General features: G+C 39.9%; 1 protein-coding gene across 1 annotated transcript in view; it reads right to left on the minus strand.

Annotated features, from left to right (window-relative positions):
• Positions 1-5,695: 5,695 nt before the first annotated feature.
• Positions 5,696-24,203, minus strand: part of nphp3 (nephronophthisis 3) — a 67,842-nt gene continuing 49,334 nt past the window's right edge. Inside the window, exons 39-45 of the mRNA XM_057824366.1 lie at positions 19,296-19,365; positions 10,661-10,746; positions 10,518-10,589; positions 10,004-10,158; positions 9,804-9,920; positions 6,309-6,418; positions 5,696-6,235 (exon numbers count right to left, since the gene is read on the minus strand). Of these exons, the coding sequence (XP_057680349.1) occupies positions 6,127-6,235; positions 6,309-6,418; positions 9,804-9,920; positions 10,004-10,158; positions 10,518-10,589; positions 10,661-10,746; positions 19,296-19,365 (719 nt within the window). The 3' untranslated portion in view covers positions 5,696-6,126. The remainder of the gene's footprint in view (positions 6,236-6,308; positions 6,419-9,803; positions 9,921-10,003; positions 10,159-10,517; positions 10,590-10,660; positions 10,747-19,295; positions 19,366-24,203) is intronic.

Consider the following 24,203-nt stretch of genomic DNA (forward strand, 5'->3'; position numbering starts at 1 on the left):
TTTCTCGTAGGCACCGTCTAACTGTTTGCATTACTCTAACACACGTAGTATAATTAATCAGGAAATAGTATCATTTTCATATTTACGGTAGGACTGCACTACTAATATAAAATAAATAGCACACCATAGTTTAATGAGAAGAAATAGAAGAGATACACAATGCCGTTTTATCACAGAAGCCCAACGCGTGCGTCACGAACAAGATTGACGCACCAACTCTTGCAATCAGCTCTCCCAGCAAACTCCAAGGACAAAGCGCTTTGTCCTAAAACAAGAAGAGACAGCCCGGACAACAAAGTTGATAGCGGGCGTCCCATCCGCGCACGAACCTAAGCCGCCCAAAACCGGCTACAGAGGGGAAGACCCAAAAGCAACGCCCAGACACACCTTCGGACACACCTTCAGCACGGCCCACTTCACCGCGGACTTTAAAAAGACTGGACACTGAGATAACACAGATTTTTGCTGCTCGGAAACATGTAGCCTTGTTTTGGATCCAGAATTGTCCCTCCCTTGTCTGTTTTTGCCTTTTTTTTTACCATTGTCGACGAATAAATTGTCAACCTGCTTTCGGCAAGTCTTTTTCAAACTTTTGGAACATGGAGTCAGTACAAAGGGTTAATATCAGAGGTGAACGCGCTAAGTTCTGCCTTCCCGATTGGCGCGCGCGGAGGCAGCATCGGCCGAGCGGCACTTGTTTTGGCTGTCGCTGTTTCCGTGCGTCTTGGCCAGGGGGGCGAATTTCAACACTAGAAAGTGGCAAAATATTTTTGTATTCATTCTCATATCAATAATCTTGTGACATTTGCTTTTTATTGTGCGACTTCATTATAAAAAAACAAGACCAGATTTAAATGATAGAATAATATCTTGATTGTGCTCACCTCACCTGGTCTGGGCGCTCCTTGGCCCAAGAGTGTTTTTTGACCGTTTTTTCAAATTTGGAAAAAATGCATAAGCGCCCCGCCTTACAAAAAAAGTCAAAAATTGAATTTCCCAAAAGTCAACTTTTTTGGCATATTTGGGCTGTGTGGAGAGTCCTGACATAATTTTTACACGTTTCCTGGCGCTCTTTGGCCCAAAAGTTTTTCTTGACCGTTTTTGAAAAGTTGAAAAAATGCATAAGCACCCCCCCTTACAAAAAAGTCAAAAATGGACTTTTCCCAAAAGTAAATTTTTTGGCATATTTGGGCTGTGCCGAGAGTCCTGACATGTTTTTGAAATGTTTCCCAGCGCTCCTTGGCCCAAAAGTGTTTTTTGACTGGTTTTGAAATTTTGAAAAAACTGCGTAAGCAACCCCCCTTCCAAAAAAGTCAAAAATGGACTTTTCCCAGAGCCAACTTTTTTGGCATATTTAGGCTGTGCCGATAGTCCTGATGTGTTTTTGGAATGTTTCCCGGCGCTCTCTTGGCCCAAAAGTGTTTTTTGACCGTTTTTGAAATTTATAAAAAATGCGTTAGCACCACCCCTTACAAAAAAGTCAAAAATTGACTTTTCCCAGAGTCAACTTTTTTGGCATATTTGGGCTGTGCCGAAAGTCCTGACATGTTTTTGACAAGTTTACTGGCGGTCCTTGGCCCATAAGTGTTTTTTGACCATTTTTAAAAATTTTGAATAGATGCGTAAGCACCCCCCCTTACAAAAAGTCAAAAATTGACTTATCCCAAAATTAAACTTTTTTGACTGTGCCGGGAGTCCTGACGTGTTATTGGAACGATTCCCGGCGCTCCTTGTCCCAAAAGTGTTTTTTGACTGGTTTTGAAATTTTGAAAAAACTGCGTAAGCAACCCCCCTTCCAAAAAAGTCAAAAATGGACTTTTCCCAGAGTCAACTTTTTTGGCATATCTGGGCTGTGCCGAAAGTCTTGAAATGTTTTTGAGAAGTTTACTGGCGCTCCTTGGCCCATAAGTGTTTTTTGACCGTTTTTAAAATTTTGAATAAATGCGTAAGTACCCCCTTACAAAAAAGTAAAAAATGGACTTTTACCAAAGTCAACTTTTTTGGCATATTTGAGCTCTGCCGAGAGTCCTGACGTGTTTTTGGAACATTTCCCAGCGCTCCTTGTCCCAAAAGTGTTTTTTGACCGTTTTTTCAATTTTAAAAAAATGTGTAAGCACCATCCCTTACAAAAAAATTTAAAAATTGACTTTTCCCAACATGAAGTTTTTGGGCATATTTGGGCTGTGCCGAGAGTCCTGATGTGTTTTTGGAACGTTTCCCGGTGCTCCTTTTCCCTAAAGTGTTTTTTGACCATTTTTTGAAATATTGAAAAAATGCGTAAGAACCCCCCCTTACAAAAAAGTCAAAAATTAACTTTTCCCAAAAGTCATCTTTTTTGGCATGTTTGGGCTGTGCCGAGAGTCCTGATGTGTTTTTGGAACGTTTCCCGGCGCTCTCATGACCTACAGTGTTTTTTGACCGTTTTTGAAATTTTGAACAAATGCTTAAGCACCCCCCCCCCCTTACAAAAAAGTCAAAAATTGACTTTCCCAAAAGTCATCTTTTTTGGCATATTTGGGCTGTGCCGAGAGTCCTGATGTGTTTTTCGAACGTTTCCCGGCGCTCTCTTAACCTAAAGTGTTTTTTGACCGTTTTTTTCAATTTTGAAAAAATGCGTAAGCACCACCCCTTACAAAAAATTTAAAAATGGACTTTTCCCAACATGAAATTTTTGGGCATATTTGGGCTCTGCTGAGAGTCCTGATGTGTTTTTGGAACGTTACCTGGTTCTCTCTTGACCTAAAGTGTTTTTTGACCGTTTTTGAAATTTTGAAAAAATGTGTTACAAAAAAGTAAAAAATGATACTTTTCCCAAAAGTCATCTTCTTGGCATATTTGGGCTGTGCCGAGAGTCCTGATGTGTTTTTGGAACGTTTCCCGGTGCTCCTTTTCCCTAAAGTGTTTTTTGACCGTTTTTGAAATTTTGAATAAATGCGTAAGCACCCCCCCTCCCTTACAAAAAAGTCAAAAATACACTTTTGCCGAAAGTCAACTTTTTTGGCATATTTGGGCTGTGCCGAGAGTCCTGATGTGTTTTTCGAACGTTTCCCGGCGCTCTCTTAACAAAAAGTGTTTTTTGACCGTTTTTTCAATTTTGAAAAAATGCGTAAGCACCACCCCTTACAAAAAATTTAAAAATGGACTTTTCCCAACATGAAATTTTTGGGCATATTTGGGCTCTGCTGAGAGTCCTGATGTGTTTTTGGAACGTTACCTGGTTCTCTCTTGACCTAAAGTGTTTTTTGACCGTTTTTGAAATTTTGAAAAAATGTGTAAGAACCCCCCTTTACAAAAAAGTGAAAAATGATACTTTTCCCAAAAGTCATCTTCTTGGCATATTTGGGCTGTGCCGAGAGTCCTGATGTGTTTTTGGAACGTTTTCCGGTGCTCCTTTTCCCTAAAGTGTTTTTTGACCGTTTTTGAAATTTTGAATAAATGCGTAAGCACCCCCCCTCCCTTACAAAAAAGTCAAAAATACACTTTTGCCGAAAGTCAACTTTTTTGGCATATTTGGGCTGTGCCGAGAGTCCTGATGTGTTTTTCGAACGTTTCCCGGCGCTCTCTTAACCTAAAGTGTTTTTTGACCGTTTTTGAAAGTTTGAAAAAATGCGTAAGCGTCCTTCCTAACAAAAAGTCAAAAATTCACTTTTGCCGAAAGTCAACTTTTTTGGCATATTCGGGCTGTGCCAAGAGTCTTCATGTGTTTTTGGAACAGTTCCCGGCGCTCCTTATCCCAAAAGTGTTTTTTGACCGTTTTTGAAATTTTGAAAAAATGCGTAAGCACCCTCCCTTACAAAAATGTCAAAAATGGACTTTTCTCAAAAGTCAACATATTTGGCATATTTGGGCTGTGCCGAGAGTCCTGACATGTTTTTGGAACGTTTCTCGGCGCCCCTTGGCCCAAAAGTGTTTTTTGAGCGTTTTTGAAATTTTGAAAAAATGCGTAAGCACCCCCCCTTACAAAAAAGTCAACAAAGGACTTTTCTCAAAAGTCAACTTTTTGGGCATATTTGGGCTGTGCCGAGAGTCCTGACATGTTTTTGGAACGTTTCCCGGCGCCCCTTGGCCCAAAAGTGTTTTTTGACCCTTTTTGAAATTTTGAAAAAATGCGTAAGCACCCTCCCTTACAAAAAAGTCAAAAATGGACTTTTCTCAAAAGTCAACATATTTGGCATATTTGGGCTGTGCCGAGAGTCCTGACATGTTTTTGGAACGTTTCTCGGCGCCCCTTGGCCCAAAAGTGTTTTATGACCGTTTTTGAAATTTTGAAAAAATGCGTAAGCACCCCCCTTACAAAAAAGTCAAAAATGGACTTCTCAAAAGTCAACATATTTGGCATATTTGGGCTGTGCTGAGAGTCCTGACATGTTTTTGGAATGTTTCCCGGCGCCCCTTGGCCCAAAAGTGTTTTTTTGACCGTTTTTGAAATTTTGAAAAAATGCGTAAGCACCCCCCCTTACAAAAAAGTCAAAAATGGACTTTTCTCAAAAGTCAACATATTTGGCATATTTGGGCTGTGCCGAGAGTCCTGACATGTTTTTGGAACGTTTCCCGGCGCCCCTTGGCCCAAAAGTGTTTTTTGACCGTTTTTGAAATTTTGAAAAAATGCGTAAGCACCCCCCCTTACAAAAAAGTCAAAAATGGACTTTTCTCAAAAGTCAACATATTTGGCATATTTGGGCTGTGCCGAGAGTCCTGACATGTTTTTGGAACGTTTCCCGGCGCCCCTTGGCCCAAAAGTGTTTTTTTGACCGTTTTTGAAATTTTGAAAAAATGCGTAAGCACCCCCCCTTACAAAAAAGTCAACAAAGGACTTTTCTCAAAAATCAACTTTTTGGGCATATTTGGGCTGTGCCGAGAGTCCTGACATGTTTTTGGAACGTTTCCCGGGGCCCCTTGGCCCAAAAGTGTTTTTTGACCATTTTTGAAATTTTGAAAAAATGCGTTAGCACCCCCCCTTACAAAAAAGTCAAAAATGGACTTTTCTCAAAAGTCAACATATTTGGCATATTTGGGCTGTGCCGAGAGTCCTGACATGTTTTTGGAACGTTTCCCGGCGCCCCTTGGCCCAAAAGTGTTTTTTGACCGTTTTTGAAATTTTGAAAAAATGCGTAAGCACCCCCCCTTACAAAAAAGTCAAAAATGGACTTTTCTCAAAAGTCAACTTTTTTGGCATATTTGGGCTGTGCCGAGAGTCCTGACATGTTTTTGGAACGTTTCTCGGCGCCCCTTGGCCCAAAAGTGTTTTATGACCGTTTTTGAAATTTTGAAAAAATGCGTAAGCACCCCCCTTACAAAAAAGTCAAAAATGGACTTTTCTCAAAAGTCAACTTTTTTGGAATGTGCCGAGAGTTTTTGGAACGTTTCTCGGCGCCCCTTGGCCCAAAAGTGTTTTTTGAACGTTTTTGAAATTTTGAAAAAATGCGTAAGCACCCCCCCCCCCCCTTACAAAAAAGTCAAAAATTGATTTTTCTCAAAAGTAAACTTTTTTGGCATATTTGGGCTGTGCCGAGAGTCCTGACATGTTTTTGGAACGTTTCCAGGCGCTCCTTGTCCCAAAAGTGTTTTTTGACCGTTTTTGAAATTTTGAAAAAATGTTTAAGTACCCCCCCTTACAAAAAAGTCAAAAATGTACTTTTCTCAGAAGTCAACTTTTTTGGCATATTTGGGCTGTGCCGAGAGTCCTGACATGTTTTTGGAACGTTTCCCGGCGCCCCTTGGCCCAAAAGTGTTTTTTTTACCGTTTTTGAAATTTTGAAAAAATGCGTAAGCACCCCCCCTTACAAAAAAGTCAAAATTTGACTTTTCCCAAAAATAAACTTTTTTGGCACATTTTAAATTGTCATCTCAGTCCATTTTTTTGTCTCATGATTTGAGAAAAGCACTTTTCAAACATGATTGGTAAAGACGCATTATGTATCGTTGAGTAGGTAGATCCTGCTTATTGAAACCTCCAAATATACAGCGGACGTATGAAAATAAGACTTTATTCTTGTCAAAGACACCAAAATTTTTTCATACTTAGTATCTTATATTTAGCAGGATGGAAGAAGATTAAAGTACCTTTTCACTATCACAAATGCTTAAATCCCTGGATCAGAAGGCTTTTCACTTTTGATGATCATATCACAGTTTAGCTTTGGCGAGTTGATCTCTCAGTTCCAGACGGGCAATGGAGGACAAATGAACCTCATCTGGTCCATCAGCAAGACGAAGAGTTCTCGCATGGGAATACCTTAAGTTAAAACAAAGCAACACAAAAAAGTCAAGTTTCTTGTTGTTCTGCTGTTTGGCAAGTCAACACTCACATTTGCGCCAGAGGAAAATCAGCAGAAACGCCGGCGCCTCCGTACACTTGGATGGCGCAGTCTACCACTTTGCATACCATCCTGCCTGCTGCCACTTTGATCAACGCAATCTGCACACGTGACCAAAACACACAAAAAGAAAACTATGTCAAAAATCTTAAACATTCCTCTTCAACCTCGGGGTTGTCTTGCAGTTCAAAAGTGACCCACTAACTTATGTTAAGCTGTAGAAAAAATAACTTAAACTATACTGGGAGGAGCGAATGAAAATGTTCATTTGCCACCTCTACTCAATATGGATTGTATGTCTAGCGCAGTCAGGGGCAGCCAATTAGTTAAATGAGTGCCTTGTCATAATTTATGCATGAAAAAGTAAAGCAAAGGGGGTGTGAGACATCAATCAAACCGTTATGTGCCAAGATAACAAATATTGATAAAGTTAACAAAAAAATCAATCACATTAATGAGCAATTATCGAAAATAGATCGAAAATGACGAACATTTCCGAAAGTGTTCCGGAAACAGCCGAATGGGGCGGGGACGTCACGACAAGTGATTGACAGTCGAGGCGGAGCCAGGTGCCATTGTTTTTTATCGACGAAAGAGTAGCGTTCGGGTTTGTTTGACCAAAACATCACTAGAATGGTTCAAAACTGCTATGCTATGTGGTGTACAAATACCTATTTATCTGAATATATTATCCATGAGTTCCTGAACGCGACAAAAAAAGCTGGACTACGCAGACAATGGGTAAAGTTCGTCCGTGCAAAGAGGGCTAATTTTCTACACCCAGCCTCCGGCACGGTTTTCTGTTATTTTCCACCCGAAAGCTTCTCGAACTATGGACAAGTGAAATCGGGTTTTGCTAAAAGGAGATGCGGTGCCGACCATACACGCGCAGTCACCTAAATGTCCCGAGATATCAAGAAAGAGGACGATGACTGGCAAAGGAGGCTAAGGCTAAGCAAAGGAGGAGAGCAGCCAAGCTCGAAATGGCCAGAGTGAGTACTCTTTTATAATAAAAAAATGTCACGCATTGGATACAGGACTGGACACATGTATAAATTATCGTTCGTAAAATATATAGAACAAATCCTCTGATCCCATTCATATTTGTGTCTGTTGGCAGAGCGAAAAGCTATGATACCGCAATAAATGATAATTATTCTATGCATTCCTTTATTTTGCAGTCACGGTGTATCAGCTTCACAAAAAGAAATGCAAAACAAATCATTGGTTTTTCCCACACGATCTGCTGCCGATGTTTCATCAGTGTCATTGCTCCCCTCAATGACCGTTTCATTACGCTGCATTGGCGTTCGTTTGGGCTCAAATTGGTAACCTAAAACACCGATTAAAGCTTCATAACTCTCCTCGTCACCATTAGATGAACATTCGTTACGTCCTTCTACGTCGGATTCGTCGCTGAAACTAGAAACAAAATTGTCTGCCATCATCGCCGCCATTCAGTATTAAAGCACTCAGCCTTTTTCTTGTTGAAGAAACACCCCTCACTGTCAATTCTGAATTCTCTTTTATTGACAACGAGGGGTGTTTCTTTATGAGGGAACCTGGAATATGTGCAGGACGAACACAATGCATCAGCATAAACAGCTCAAAACACCCCTAATTCTCCCCTCACTAGAAGGAATTATTATTGATGCAGACAGGCGCTGCCCCCCTAGCGGCCGGTGGCACTCTCTTCACTTGTCGTGACGTCACGCACACAATCTGCCAGATCTCGGGAGCCGGTCGTTTTAGCTTGACAATCGAGCCAAATTTCTCTCATTTTCTTGTAATTACACGAAGTGGCATGATATGAATACAAAAGGCATGCGTTTATGGATAAATGATGGAATATTAACATTTTCCCAGGGCATGACATACCCTTTCAAGTGGCGTTGTAATGGTTTGTTTTGCAAGTGTTTGCATTTAGTTTTATTGATTTGAGTAACACTACCCTCTAGTGGCAACAGTGAATATGGCATAACTTATTTAACTGCTGAATCCCGCTGCTCCCTCTTTAGATCAACATAAGGTGAATTTACATTTGAGCAAATATGTTTTTTATGCATTCGTAATTCAGTTTATAGGTTTTGAAGGAATCTGACCTTTTAGCCAGATTGCCGGAACCACGCCAGCCAAACCGCCGGACCCACGCTGGCACAGTTCCCACGACCCGGGCCGGCGCAACTCCGACAACCCGGCTAAAAGGTCAAACTCCGCACGTTCACCTTAGTCTTAACCCCTTGTACTGACTCCATTTTGAAACCTGGAAAAAGGCTTCGAAACACAAGTTGACAATTTATTCTGAGTCGACAGCAATCATACAGCACAGAGGGACCCAGGCAAGGATCCAAAGTTACCATATTACAAGTCAACAAAAGGTTCCTGAGAAAAAATGACAATACTTAAACATTGCCTTTTGTGGGGTGTGGGTGTGTGGTGTGTGTTTGGGAATTGTTTAGGATTATTGTCTGTGGATTGGCCAGGAGGATTCGGGAGTTACTGTTGTCAGGGCAACGAGGGTTGTGGATTTTGCCACTTCAGCGTCAAAGGGGCTCTTGGAGTCTTAGCAGTCGTGTTATCGGTTGGATATTAGGCGTTCTCCGATGTTCCCTGTGTTGGGACAGGGCGTCCAGCCATTTGTTCTGGACTGTCCGGGAGAAACGATTGCGAGATGTGGACTTATCAGCGTCAATCTTGCTCAGTCAGTTGCATGACGCACACGTTGGGCTTCCATAATAAGAAGGCGTCATGTATCACTTACGCCCTATATTCTGATTGTTTTCCTTTAACTATGGTATAAGTGCTATTTCTTTTATATTGGGTGTGTTAGAGTAATACATACAGTACACACGAGAAACGATACTATTCCCTGAATACATTACTCTAACACACTTAATATAATCAAACAGTAAGACGGTGCCTATGAGAAAAGGCACAATCTCCTTCAGTATATTTAGCTGTTTTTTTGTTGGAATATGTGTTTGATTTGTTGAGAACATTGTTAAAAAAACAAAACAAAAAAACAAAAAAAAGCATTTCCTAGCATTTAGGCTATCAGATTTTTGCTATGCAATTTTTCTTTTGTTGTACTTAGATCCTTATTTATTTTTATACGGTTTGAGGCAAAGCTCAGGTATTTTATTTTTAAACGAAAGATAAATTCTGCATGGTTTGAGGAAACACTCAGGAATTTTATTTTGTATTCGCATTTAAGGTTCTTTTGCAAGTTTAATTTTAGCAAGCCTTTGTTTTACATTTCCTAAAGTTGATTCTGCAACGCATTAAATGTTCCTACTCGGATTCTTCGATCATTCGAATTTGTTGATAGATTAATTGATTACTAAAATAAGCAATAGCTGCAGCGCTATGCAAAATAGACTTTGGGTTTAACATTCAATGAAATTAGTTTATTATGGAGCTTAGGATGGGTCATTTTTGATCACTAAAGGGTTCAATGTTCACATTTACGTTTCACGTTCACATTACCTGTTTGCGAGCCGCATGAGCGCCGACCGTATCGAGCGCGTGAGCCGCGCAGAGCATCAGCAAGCGGGTTTGCTCAATCATGAGTCGGCACTCCGCTATCCAATGAGCCACCACCTCCTACACAAACGCATACACAGGCCTGTCATGGTATAATTTGTCCTTAAGGTGTCAGGAGAGGTCTTTTGGGCCTCGTCGCCTACATGTTGGTAGAGCTTCTTGCCAAAAGTTTGCCTGGAGGCGGCACGTCGGCAGAGCAGCTCCAGCGCCAGCTCGGCCAGGCCCACGGCTCGCATGCAGTGATGCAGCCGGCCGGGTCCCAGACGACCTTGAGCTATTTCAAAGCCTCGGCCCTCGCCTGTTGACGAGAAAACAGCACACATTGTCGCATTTGAGTTCTAAAAAAGAATTAAAATAGCAAAAAACGATTGTTTTCATTAGAGCTGCCTAAATTAACTGAAGAACAAATTAATCAACAACTATTTTAATTCACTGTCCAGAGAAATTGCCTCAAAAATGGTCTAAAACCTCCTTTTTGAGATGATTTATACATTTTGTAGTAGTATTGTTTTTTTATTTTTTTTATTTATTATTTTCATTCGTAACTAATAAAAGAAAAACATTCAATTAACTAATTGGCTGCCACTGACAACAATAAAAGCGAATGAACAAATGCATAGTCGCTGCCAACCTTCCCAATTCAAATGGATCACCCACCAAGAATGATGTTGGTGACTGGAACGCGCACATTTTCAAAATGAATCTCAAAATGGCCTCCGTGGATGGCGTCTGGGAAAAAAAAGTGGAGTTTCAAGTGGCTTACCATGTCAGGGGATATACCATATTGTAATTTCTTTTACCATCTTGTCCAAAAACAGTGAGAGGCCTGATTAACTTCACACCTGCCATATCCATCGGCACCAGTATCATACTGTGCCCGGCGTGTCTGCAACATTAAATGCATTCAATATTAATGTATGTCGGTCTTTTTGTTGTTCAACTGACTGAGAAAGTACTGAATGAGTTTATATACTGGGTGTGTTCATAATGAGGGAAAGTCAACGTTCACACACGCAATAGGAAAACCATCATAAGAGGGGCGGAACTTAGGGGGCTGCTTGGGCTGTGACCGCACCTGGGCCTCTAAGGGGTTCGGTTTACGGGTGTAAAATGGGCGTGGTTGGGCTAGGGGAGGGTCAAACAGAAAGGTAAGATGATGCGTGGTGCTGTAAAATATTGTTTAAATTATTAAAATATCTCTGCTACAGGGGGCGCGTTAACCGAACATTTTCCGTCGTTGACCGGTTTTTTACAACGGTGACGGAAAAAACTGAAGTCCATCTGTCATTTTGACAGGTTGCAATTAACACCCTAGACCACAGGGTGGCGAGTGAGCATAGTAATTAGCTATTGTCTCTCTTGATGCATGACGTCGTTGGCCGAACTCGGAAAAATGTCAAGGCAACTGAGTGTCCGAAGTTTCTTCAAAAAGCCCCAAAACGACGATGGTGTTGATAAAAGAGGTGAAAAAAGAGGGACTGATGCAGTGAAGGATGACAACGAATCAAGTGAATCGCCGGTTCACTCCTCACTGCGGCGAGCAGTTGAAAACGCCGCCAATTACCAAGTAGGGCAGAATTGATAACACGGTGAAAGCGGCATGAAGCCAAAAAAGCGGACCAGACTAGCCAGAGCCTGAAATTATTTCAAGGAAAATATGGAGGGTGCCACCACTGTGTGTGCTCCTTTTGCTAATCTGAGCTCGCATACCACGGTAGCACGTCGGCTATGAACGAACACTTAATGCGCCGTCACCCAGGTGTATTTCGGAAGACAACAGGAAACAACAAGCTAGCGGATTGTAAGTCCATACAACTTTCTAACGATTTTTTTAAAAATTGGAAGTTCCCTTTATGTGCGTCCTATCAACGTGCATTTTTATTTAATATATATATATATATAATGGAATTATATAATATTTTATTATTATTAAATGTATTAGGATCATGGAAGGTCCCACTTGGGGGGGGGGGGGAATACATACATATATATATATATATATATATATATATATATATATATATATCCTGTATATACATAATATAATAAAATATAAATGGAAACAGTACTGGCCTGCTTACTGTAATCCATAACTGCACTAATGTTAGTTACTTTATATTATAAAGTTTTATTGTATTATTGTGTATATACATATTGTGACTGCATCAAGATATAGTCATTTTAAAAATTTAAGTGACGGGTAAAAATAGATTATGACCGGATTTTTATGACTCTGTCAGTCAAAATGACAGACAATGAAAAAGTCTAGCGCAACCTCTGCTCTGCTATCTCTGTTAAAATATCACCTGCACCCCACCAGAGGTGGGTAGAGTAGCCACACAATTTACACAAGAGTAGCGTTACTTCAGGATAAAATTACTTAAGTAAAAGTAGTCATCCAAAAAATGTACTCATTTACAAGTAAAAAAGTACTTGGGAAAAAAAAGAATACTCAAGCTATGAGTTACATTTTGAGTAACTGCTTAAGTTTTTTTTTTTTTTTTAAACAAAAAAAGAAAAATTCTCAGCAAAAAGTGATATATACGAACTGTTATTATTATCTGTACTATAACCAGGGGTGCACATAAGTGATCCGCATGCGCGCATGCGTACTGGACATAGACAAACGCACTGGCCCTCAACGGCTTCCATACGCTTTGCGTACCGATGGCTAACCACTGTATTTGCGGCGGACACGAGAAAATCACTTCTTAAAATGTCAAAGAGGCAGGCCCCACTGAGTAATTATTTCCGTGTTCCCCCACCCCCGTCAAAAGACAGACAGACGACAGAGACGTAACCGGAGCTTCCGGAAAAAAGGACTTTTGCTGAAAAGTGGCTGCAGGAGGTACCATGGCTAGAAGCAAATGATGCTCGCATGGAAATGTGGTGCAACATTTGCCGTGAGAATCCCAATGTTGTTAATTAGAGCAGCCCATTTTATGTAGTAGAGCTGGGAATCTTTGGGCACCTAACGATTCGATTACGATTACGATTCAGATGGTCCGATTCGATTCTAAAACGATTATTGATGCACCCCCCTTTTTTTTTTTTTTTTTTTTTTTTAAAAATTTTGTACATTAGTTCCAAAATTGTTCAAAAATACTCTCAGGCTAAACCAAACTACTATTTCAGTATCAAGTTAACATATAGCAGTAAAGAAATATACAAAAATAACAGTAAATAAAAAACTCCAGTCCCCATTCTGTATCAGCAGCTTTAAACTACATTCAATTAATTTAATGTTGTGAATCAACCGTTAAAGTTGTTAAAATTGCTCCCGTTAATCCATAATTTCCCTTTTGTCAACTTTCGACATGTGAAAGTTTTAAAACTATTTTAAAGATAGATTCAAGTCAATATTTTACCGATTTAGGAGTATTTTAGATAAAAAGTTAATTAGGTTTGCTTGGAAGGTTCGCTACAACAGCCTTGCAGAGAAGTGTACTGCTACAAGATGGCGGTCGTTTACTACGTCTGCATCTAGCTTTTTGTAGATGTGCTGCAAACGCTACCGCTACCGTAGTGCATCTAGTCTTATATAAATTATATCTATCGTAACATTATGTGGATGACGTACTTTTGTAGCAGCTTCAGGTATGTTGTTGTGTTTTTTTATCTCGTGGCATGAGTTGAGCTAGAGCCGTGAGTTGAGCATTGGCATTACCCGAGGGGCCGGGTAATGAGAAGCATGATGTTTAGCTACTCTCGCTCTGTTGCTCATTGACCGCGCGGCGCGCTGAGTGTGTTGTACTTCCGCTTTCCTTGGCATATTTCAATAATCGGAATTTGGATGTTTGTGAATCGTTCTCGAATCTTCCACGGCCGAATCGCGAATAATCTAAGAATCGGAAATTTTGCACACCTCTATTATGTAGTGTCAAAGAATTTTAGCCATCCAAACTTTTAAAAGCACGAAAAAAACAGCATGTGGCAATTAAGCAAACTATCGATGTCAGACAGGACCCCACTCGCCCTAAGTGGCGGAAAAAAAGTTATTAAAGAACAGCGCCATGCACTGACAACGTGTTTTTGCTCGCATTTCACAAAGCTAAACATGCACGTTCAATGAGCTCTTATGAGGAGGACATCCCACTTTTACAAAGGCTTCGAGTTAATGTGGGAGCCGCATATGAATGCCCTTTATTTTGAATTAGTGCTTTTATGTTTATTTCTTTACATTTCACTTCAAAGTAATGGCAATTTTGTTGTGCCAGTTGATGTTAATCAAGCGTTAGTTGTTTATATAATTAATTAAATGCAATTGGCTCTAAGTAAAGCTTGCCATAATTCTATCTCATCAGGCGGGTCGGCTCTCAAGCTCAATGAGGACAAAGTCACATCTCCAGGTCCTCCTCTGAGAACCTGGGCAAAAAAAATATGTGCACCCCTGACTATAACATATTACATAAACACATTAAGCCAAAGGAAAAATGAGAGCAAAAATAATCTACAGAAATTAAGCATTATTCGTCCAAAGAGCATGAGTGCCCTCTAGTGGAGACATATTTCCTACTATGAAACTAAAATGATCATATCTTCGGTTTTCCGTGGTCAGTCGGTGCAAATTAAAAACTGGGAGATGGTTTAAAGTCTGCGCTTTCGAGTCATGTCGACGGCGGCGCTCCATGTCAAATACTTAATTTTTTATGGGGCTTTAAAGGCGCTACATGATTAAAAATGCGGCGGGATCTGAGAACGGAAAGTTTGAGTCTGATTGGTATCATGGAGTCATGTGATTATTGTTGCGACATCTCATTGGTGAAACTGGTTGAGCCACGTGTTGGCGTCTCTCGTGCAGAAAAAAAAGTAAAATCTAATATGTAGAATAGGAAAAATGTAACAACTTGTGAAGCCCAAAGTAGCAGAGTATTGTTTCTTCTTCACAAATCTACTCAAGTAAAAAAGTATGGCTTAATAAAGCTCAAACACACCGGACGATCGTCCTGAGTGGGCTGTGAAAGTGTGAAGGGGCCCTAGAATAATGAGTGACTGCATTGTGACACTACAGTGAAACGAGATGAGTCATCGGCTAAAGGCTGTTTTTCCCGCCCATCTGACATTGTGCGTTTCTGAGGGTCTATGGGCAGTGGGCGGGGTTCGGCTGGCACAGACAAGACTTCTCTGCATGATGACCAAATGATCTGTCTGAGGCTGAATCCCTTTTTGATTGACAGCGAAATGAGCGAATCAGTGATAATGTCATATTAACATCCAGGGGAGGCATTTTTCAATTTTCATTCCGTTGTTCTCAGATTTTCCTAATCGTCCGAGTGAGACATGCCTTCTTAAAGATGACCCCAAAAAAATCAAGCTACCATTTCTAGTGTTTTTTTTTTCTTTTGTACCCTAAATATTCACACTATAAGGCGCACCTGACTATAAGCCGCCCCCACCAACTTTGGCACGAAAACGGCATTTGTTCATCGATAAGCTGCACTGGACAATAAGCCGCAGCAGTCCTCACGGTATTATGGGATATTTACACCAAAAGATATTAACCGGTAACACTTTGACAGCGGAACCATACGACTGTCATAAGACCAAATGAACCACCATGAAGCTTGGAACCAATTGGCTGCAAAACTTCATTGCTTCATGAAGCTTCATTTGGCCATCACTGCTCCCTTGGGGGAGACTGTCAACCTCTGCTACCACCTGCTGTCAACATTGTTGTCATCCAACATGCCTCCTAGCATACATTGCAGCACTACAGATGTAAATAACAATAAAAACTCATGTTCTGTACTAAATATTTCTTCAGTTACTGTTCCAGTTGTTTCATCAATTGCTAGTATAGTCTAGTGCGGCTTATTTGTTGATTTATTTGGGTTAATAGATAACACTTTGACAGTGGCGCCATAAGACTGTAATTAGACCATCATAATTATGACATGAGATGGTCATGAGTATTAATGAATGCTTATAACAGATGTAATTTAGTGTTATCCGGCAAATGATCTCACTTTTGAATGGATGTAAAAGATCCTAGCTGGACATAAAGGGGTTGGTGACATAATTTGCCGGATGACACTTAATGACATAATTCAGTAACGCCCATGATAGTGTCATGTCATAATTGTCACGGTCTTATGACAGTCTTATGACGCCACTGTCAAATTGTTACCTATTAACCCAAATAAATCAGCAAATAAGCAGTACTGGACTATAACCCACAGGTATCAAAAGGGAGGAAAAAAGTAGCGGCTTATATTCCGAAAATTACGGTAGCTACTTGTGTTCGGAGACTTCACTTCTGGCACTCTAGTTTCTTTCCTTACCGAGCAGCAGGTTCTGCTGAGCCCCTCCACTGTCACAAAACACTCACAGGTGGACGCACTTTGAGCTTCCCTTCATTTTAAGACCAGAATCCGCCACTGTTGTGTGCCTAATACGGCCATTTTTTAAGGACTTTACGCAAACTTTTCACATCTTGAAAACACGACCAGGGTTTCCCCTACACATAAAAGATTGTGGCGTACCGCTGCATCAAAATAAAAGCCGCCACGCCTTGTAAATTAGATTTTTGTGTGGTTTTTTTTGTGTGTGAGTGCCAGTGTGGGGAAAAAAGAACCTTTTGCATTGCATTGCTGCCATCTGTCGGTCAAAATAATTCACTCCATCTATTTTATGACACCGTTTGGCTCACAAGTCATTTACTTGCACAGTGCAGTGTCTGTCGGTCGCATTGCCATTCATGAGTGCTTTCTGTTACGTTACCGCCTCGGAAATATATATGTCTAACTATTGTACGTTTACAGTAACCTATTGATGTGAAGTATATGCATACCTCTGTGGAGACAAGACTTATGTACAAAATGTCTTAAGTCTTGTTGTTGTATTATACGTAGAACCCAGCCTATCTTAAGGCGAGTAGTAGCTCAAGCAAGTTGTGATATCTATATAGTTGTGTATGTAAGTGTTTTGTACAGTTTGTAGTGTATTGAGTACTGAATATGTGTATGTTTCTGTGTTATAGTTTCACAATATAAAAACGAGTGACTTCACATAAAGGCAAAAAAAGACCAAGCTTTGTGGTTTATTGAAGTACATTCAGTGTTAGCTGACTGTCGGGCAGTGCACAAGGAAACGCACTGTTTTGGGCAGTACGTCTAAATATATATATATATATATATATCATTATTTACGTACTATTTGCCAGAAATCGTCTGAAATAGCACATCAAATAAAAAATGTTCCTTTACACGTTTTATTTAGAAAATCACATCGGTTCTCCTGTTGCAAGCTTGTGCCTGACTACGTTGGAAAGTCCACGGAAAGGTATTTCAAGTTAAAGAATGTTATTCTGGTTTAAGCCTGTGAAAACGACCTTAACATTGACATTGGCATAACGTTTAAGTTCTTACTGGCGTGTGTTTGACCTGAATCTTCGCTTACTACCATAGCATTTTTTCGTTGCTGATATTATTTATTATGTCAGATGAGTATTTTGAAGTACAGTTGTGGTCAAAAGTTTACATACACTTGTGAAGAACATAATGTCATGGCTCTCTTGAGTTTCCAGTTATTTCTACAACTCTGATTTTTCTCTGATAAAGTGATTGGAACAGATACTTCTTTGTCACAAAAAAAAACATTCATGAAGTTTGGTTCGTTTATGACTTTATTATGGGTGAACAGAAAAAAGTGATCAAATCTGCTGGGTCAAAAATATACATACAGCAGCGCTAATATTTGGTAACATGTCCCTTGGCCATTTTCACTTCAATTAGGCGCTTTTGGTAGCCATCCACAAGCTTCTGGCAAGCTTCTGGTTGAATCTTTGACCACTTCTCTTGACAGAATTGGTGCAGTTCAGTTAAATTTGATGGCTTTCTGACATGGACTTGTTTCTTCAGCATTGTCCACTAGTTCTCAATGGGGTTTAAGTCAGGACTTTGGGAAGGCCATTCGAAAACCTTAATTCTAGCCTGATTTAGCCATTCCATTACCACTTTTGATGTGTGTTTGGGGTCATTGTCCTGTTGGAACACCCAACTGCGCCCAATACCCAATCTTCGGGCTGATGACGTTAGGTTATCTTGAAGAATTTGACGGTAATCCTCCTTCTTCATTATCCCATTTACTCTCTGTAAAGCACCAGTTCCATTGGCAGCAAAACAGCCCCACAGCATAATACTACCACCACCGTGCTTGACGGTAGGCATGGTGTACTTGCGGTTAAAGGCCTCACCTTTTCTCCTCCAAACATATTGCTGGGCATTGTGGCCAAACAGCTCGATTTTTGTTTCGTCTGACCACAGAACTTTCCTCCAGAAGGTCTTATCTTTGTCAATGTGATCAGCAGCAAACTTCAGTCGAGCCTTAAGGTGCCGCTTTTGGAGCAAGGGCTTCCTTCTTGCACGGCAGCCTCTCAGTCCATGGAGATGCAAAACATGCTTGACTGTGGACACTGACACCTGTGTTCCAGCAGCTTCTAATTCTTGGCAGATCTGCTTTTTGGTGATTCTCGGTTGAATCTTCACCCTGCTGACCAATTTTCTCTCAGCAGCAGGTGATAGTTTGCGTTTTCTTCCTGATCGTGGCAGTGACAAAACAGTGCCATGCACTTTACACTTACAAACAATTGTTTGCACTGTTGCTCTTGGGACCTGCAGCTGCTTTGAAATGGCTCCAAGTGACTTTCCTGACTTGTTCAAGTCAATGATTCGCTTTTTCAGATCCATGTATGTATATTTTTGACTCAGCAGATTTGATCACTTTTTCTGTTTACCCATAATAAAGTCACAAAAGAACCAAACTTCATGAATGTTTTTTGTGACAAAGAAGTATCTGTTCCAATCACTCTATCGGAGAAAAATCTGAGTTGTAGAAATAACTGGAAAATCAAGAGAGCCATGACATTATGTTCTTCACAAGTGTATGTAAACTTTTGACCACAACTGTATGTATTAAGAAAAGATTTAAGTCCATCCGTTAACAGACAGTTATTGCTGTAATGTAGTACTGTAGTACGTATTAGGGCCAAATAACGAAAAGAAAAAAAAGGACTATGAGATGTAAGTAGCTGTAATCAACTACGCATTTTACGTACATGTATCGTAGCTGAGAGTTATGACATTAGCCTGGCTAAAAAAATTCAAATAGATATTTGTTATGGTTCTTCTTGGAAAAAAAATAAATGTGAAAAAAAAATTCTCATTTGTCATGATATGAAGCAATTTCGCCGCGGCACCAAATGTTAGGACTGTCCGACTGATGCAGCCCACCACCACCACCACAGCTTAAAAAAATCCTAGGGGAAACACTGACGTCAGTAAAATCTAAGCATCTTCAAGGATTTCAAGGACCCATATGAAACCTTGTATACATTTAGCCACATTTTATGGAAGAATAGGAACAAAAGAATAATCAACTTACAAGAAAATTACAAATGTCCAGTCATTTGTTTTGTATAGCACGCAGTCCACTGACCTGCTTCCGTCACCCTTGGGGGCGCTCCTACACATCACAATGGCCACTTTGCATCGAGGATTCCCTGCACCTATGACCACAACACAGAAAAACAAACATTTTTATCATCTTTTGAGTATTGCAACAACCATCTGACCGCCGCGTGACCCCGCTTTTACGTGCGCGGGCTCGGAAATGTCGCCCCAGCTGGAAAAATCCATCCGGGCGTTGACGTATTGACGACTGACCACTCGCTGATTTATACGTACTTCCTGAAATGTTCACATTTAGTCGCTAAGCTGGGAAAACAAGACCATTACATGAAGGACAGGGGGCAGATAAGGGCAACATGAAGCAGACGTTTTTCCCTTAGCCCCTCTTGGAAGTCTGTTTTTTATGTCAATTTGCGGCTACTTTGTCTCACGCGGCTTCTAGAGACATCTGCAAAGTCACAGATGCTAGAAAGAGAACTTTCCTGTTTTAATTTCCATAGAACAGACCACCGAGGACAAGGGGACATCTGGACACCAGACCGCTACGCTAATATGTGGCGCTATTGAACTTCTGTGCTTACATTTGGAAAATGCTACAACCTGTTTATCTTGATAGACGTCCAATCCATTTGAAGTGGATGTTATTCGCTGCCACCCTCCCACTTCAAATGGATAGAACGTCTACTAGTGACAAACACAGACACTCAAACTGTAATGGGATTTTTACATTATGTTGGTTATATCAATCAATCAATCTGAGTTATGTATATTTTTCATTTTCTACTTCGATCCCTAAATTTACTGAGTCATGACAAAAAAAATGTCATTTAAGAAGACATTTTTCAGAGATTTTTCCTTCCAACCCTAAATTTTGTGCATTTTGTAACCCTTGAAGTTACTATTTTGGATAATTGATTAAAAAAATAAATGAATTAAAAAAAAATTAAAAACCAGTGAAGACCATACATCAGTACATACATACATACATACATACATACACCAGTAGTGTATGTAAATAAAAACTTTTAAAAATCCGTTAAGACCTGGCATAAGGGTTTCCAGATTGGAAAGGCACCCTCCAGCCCAATCATACCATACAACTCACAAAAAAACCTGCCCAAATTACCAACTAACAGTCAATATAATATGTTTCCATTATAAAAGTCTAATATTTTTCTATTATAATCAAGAAAAAAATGGGGGGTAGCGATAAGAATCATGGAGATGTAGTTCGTCTTAGAAAAGTTTAAAACTACGGTGATCCCTCGTTTTTCGCTGTTAATGGGGACCAGAAGACTGCTGGCGAAAAGTATTGGCACCCCTGCAATTCTGTCGGATAATGCTCATTTTTTTCCCAGAAAATGTATGCAATTACAAATGCTTTGGTAGTATTTTCTTCATTAATGTTGCTTGCAATGAAAAAATAACAAAAGAGAATGGAAGAAAAATTAAATCATTATCATTTTACACAAAACTCCAAAATTGGGCCGGACAAAAGTATTGGCACCCTTTGAAAAATCATGTGATGCTTCTCTAATTTGTGTAATTTACCGCACCCGTTACTGACCAGTGGCACATAACGGGTGGTGGCAATAACTAAACCACTCTTGCAGCCAGTTAAAATGGATTAAAGTTGACTCAACCTCTGTTCTGTGTCCTTCTGTGTACCATGTTTAGCATGGAGAAAAGAAGACCAAAGAACTGTCAGAGGAATTGGGAAGCAAAATTGAGAGGAAGCATGGGCAATCTCAAGGCTACAAGTCCAAGACCTGAATGTTCCTGTGTCTACCGTGCGCAGTGTCATGGCTAACCTACCTAGATGTGGACGGAAAATAAAAATTGATGAGGATTTCAATGAAAGACTGTGCGGATGATGGATTAAGAACTGCGACTAACATCCAAACAAGTCCAAGCTGTCCTGCAGTCCGCGTGTCAACCCGTACTATCCATCGGCATCTGAATAAAAAGGGACTCTAAGGTAGGATACCCTGGAAGACCCCACTTCTGACCCAGAGACATAAAAAAAAACAGGCTGGAGTTTGCCAAAACCTACCTGAGAAAGCCAAAAACGTTTTGGAAGAATGTTCTCAGGTCAAACGAGACAAAAGTAGAGCTTTTTGGGAAAAGGCATCAACATAGAGTTTACAGGGAAAAAAAAACCGAGGCCTTCAAAGAAAAGAACACAGTCCCCAAAGTCAAACATGGCGGAGGTTCCCGGATGTTTTGGGATTGTTTTGCTGCCTCTGGCACTGGAATGCTCGACCGTGTGCATGGCATTATGAAGTCTGAAAACTACCAACAAATTTTGCAGCATAATGTAGGGCCCAGTGTGAGAAAGCTGGGTCTCCCTCAGAGGTCATGGGTGTTCCAGCAGGACAATGACTCAAAACACACTTCAAAAAGCACTGGAAAATGGTTTGAGAGAAAGCACTGGAGACTTCTAAAGTGTCCAGCAATGAGTCCAGACCTGAATCCAATAGAACACCTGTGGAGAGATCTGAAAATGGCAGTTTGGAGAAGACACCCTTCAAATCTCACAGAGCAGGAGCAGTTGGCCAAAGAAGTATGGTCTAAAATTCCAGCAGAGCATTGTAAGAAACTCATTGATGGATATCGGAAGCGGTTGTTCGCAGTTATTTCGTCTAAAGAATGTGCCACCAAGTATTAGGCTGCGGGTGCCTATACTTTTGTCCGGCCCATTTTTGGAGTTTTGTGTATAATGATAATGATTTATTTTATTTTATTTTTTTGTATTATCTTTTGTGATTTTTCATTGCAAGCAAAATAAATGAAGATATTACTACCAAAGCATTTGTATATGCAATCATTTTCTGGGAGAAATTTAGCATTATCTGACAGAATTACAGGGGTGCCAATACTTTTGGCCAGTAGTGTATGTAAATAAAAATGTTTAAAAACCCGTAAAGAGCTGGCATAAGGGTTTCCAGATTGGAAAGGCATTCTCCAGCTCAATCATACCATACAACTCACCATGTTCAATCAAAAAAGACAAAAAAAAAAAAAAAAAAAAAAAAAAAAAAAAAAAAACTGCCAAGATTACCACTTCACATTCAATATAAGAGGGTTTTCATAATACAAGTCTAATATTTATAACCAGGAAAAAATGGGGGATGGGGATAAGAATCAAGGGAGATGTAGTTCATCTTAGAAAAGTTTAAAACTATTGTATTTGCATTTCAATAACAATAATTAATCATTAACTATATATTTATTCATTATCAAAAATACATGTTTGTCAAAACAAATCACTATTTAGACTAGAGCTGAAATGAATACTAGACCAACTCGAGTAACTCGAGTTTAAAAACTGATCCGAGTAAATTTATTCACCTCGAGGAATCGTTTAATTTTGCCAACTCTATCTAAGCATCACGTTTTGCCCGGACTACTTTTAATGCGGGACAACGCGCTGATGTCACGTGCGTAGAGGAAGAAGCAATAAAAAAAAAATTTTTAAAAAAACTTACTGCATTTTTTCATAATTTCATTGTATTTAACTCATTGCTTGCCATTAACAATAATAGACATCCAATAAATTCAAACTGAGAGGACTGACTGATAATGCTCATCTTTTGGTGTCATTGACGGCGCTAGATGTCCAATCCAGCACTGTCAATGGCAGGCAATGAGTTGAATAAGTGCCTTATTAAAACTTAAGCATAAGAAACTGCATTGAGGACAGCCTGCAAGGTTTAAAGTATGCCGGGTTCCCCTCACACAAGATAGAAGATGTCAGGCTCAAACATGTTCCATTTGCACTGGAATGTAATAACAACATTCCCTACTTTTTTAATGTATACCCTCTGCTTGTCTGTTGTCTTTATTTGGTTGATTTTCTGCAGGTAAATTTAGCCTTTCTTTACCCAGTCACCGGCCAAGAATGTTTCACTGTGTAAACTGGGAGACGTTGGAACAGCAGGTTACTGTGCTGCTGTGACTCAAATCTTTGAAACTTCTTGCATCTATCATTTATAGACATAAATAGACACATTTATAGACATACCAAAAAAGGCAAGTACTGTGCAAAGGTTCAGGGACACAGATAATTTGGTTGTTTCTTTCCCAACACTGTAACAGCTGACATTTTGATATATCACTAAATGATAACCTTTTACACAAAATTCACCATAACAGCAAAGAATGAAGTGAAAAATATGAAGAAAATGTTGCAAAATATGAGGTTAAAAGCTATGAAGACCAAAAAGCTCAAATTTGATGTCAACATTTGAGTGATTTAATGATTTTTTTTTTTTTAAATATACTTTTAGAAGAATGAAGTGTTCCTATTACAAGGGTGGTATTTTTATAAAATTGGAATACCGTAATTTTCGCACTATAAGGCACACCTAAATATAAGATGCCACCCACCAAATTTGACACGAAAACGACATTTATTCATAGATAAGTTGCACTGGACTATAAGCTGTAGCTGTCCTCTATGTGTTATGGGATATTAACACCAAAAGATATTTAGCCGTCCCACTTTATTTGACAGCGGCATCATAAGACTGTCATAAGACCAAATGAACCACCATGAAGCTTTGAATCAACTGGCTGCAAAGCTTCAAGAAGCTTCATTTGGCCATCACTGCTCCCTTGGGGGAGACAGTCAACCTCTGCTGCCACCTGCTGTCAACTCTTGTTGTCCAACATGCCTCCTAGCATGCATCGCAGCGCTACAGATGTAAATAACAATCAAAATTCATGTTCTGTGCTAATTATTTCTTCAGTTACTATCCCAGATATTTCATTAATTGCTAGTTGTGGTATATGTTAACACTTTATTTGACAGTGGTGCCATAAGACTGTCATTAGCAGGGCTGTCAACAGACTTGCAGGGGCCCGGGGACAAGATACCATTATCGGGCTTCGGTCACGGTGATCGCAAATGTAAATGTTCACTGTTAGCGGCTGT

Source organism: Corythoichthys intestinalis, chromosome 20 (assembly GCF_030265065.1).
Source record: "Corythoichthys intestinalis isolate RoL2023-P3 chromosome 20, ASM3026506v1, whole genome shotgun sequence".
Lineage (NCBI taxonomy): Eukaryota > Metazoa > Chordata > Actinopteri > Syngnathiformes > Syngnathidae > Corythoichthys > Corythoichthys intestinalis.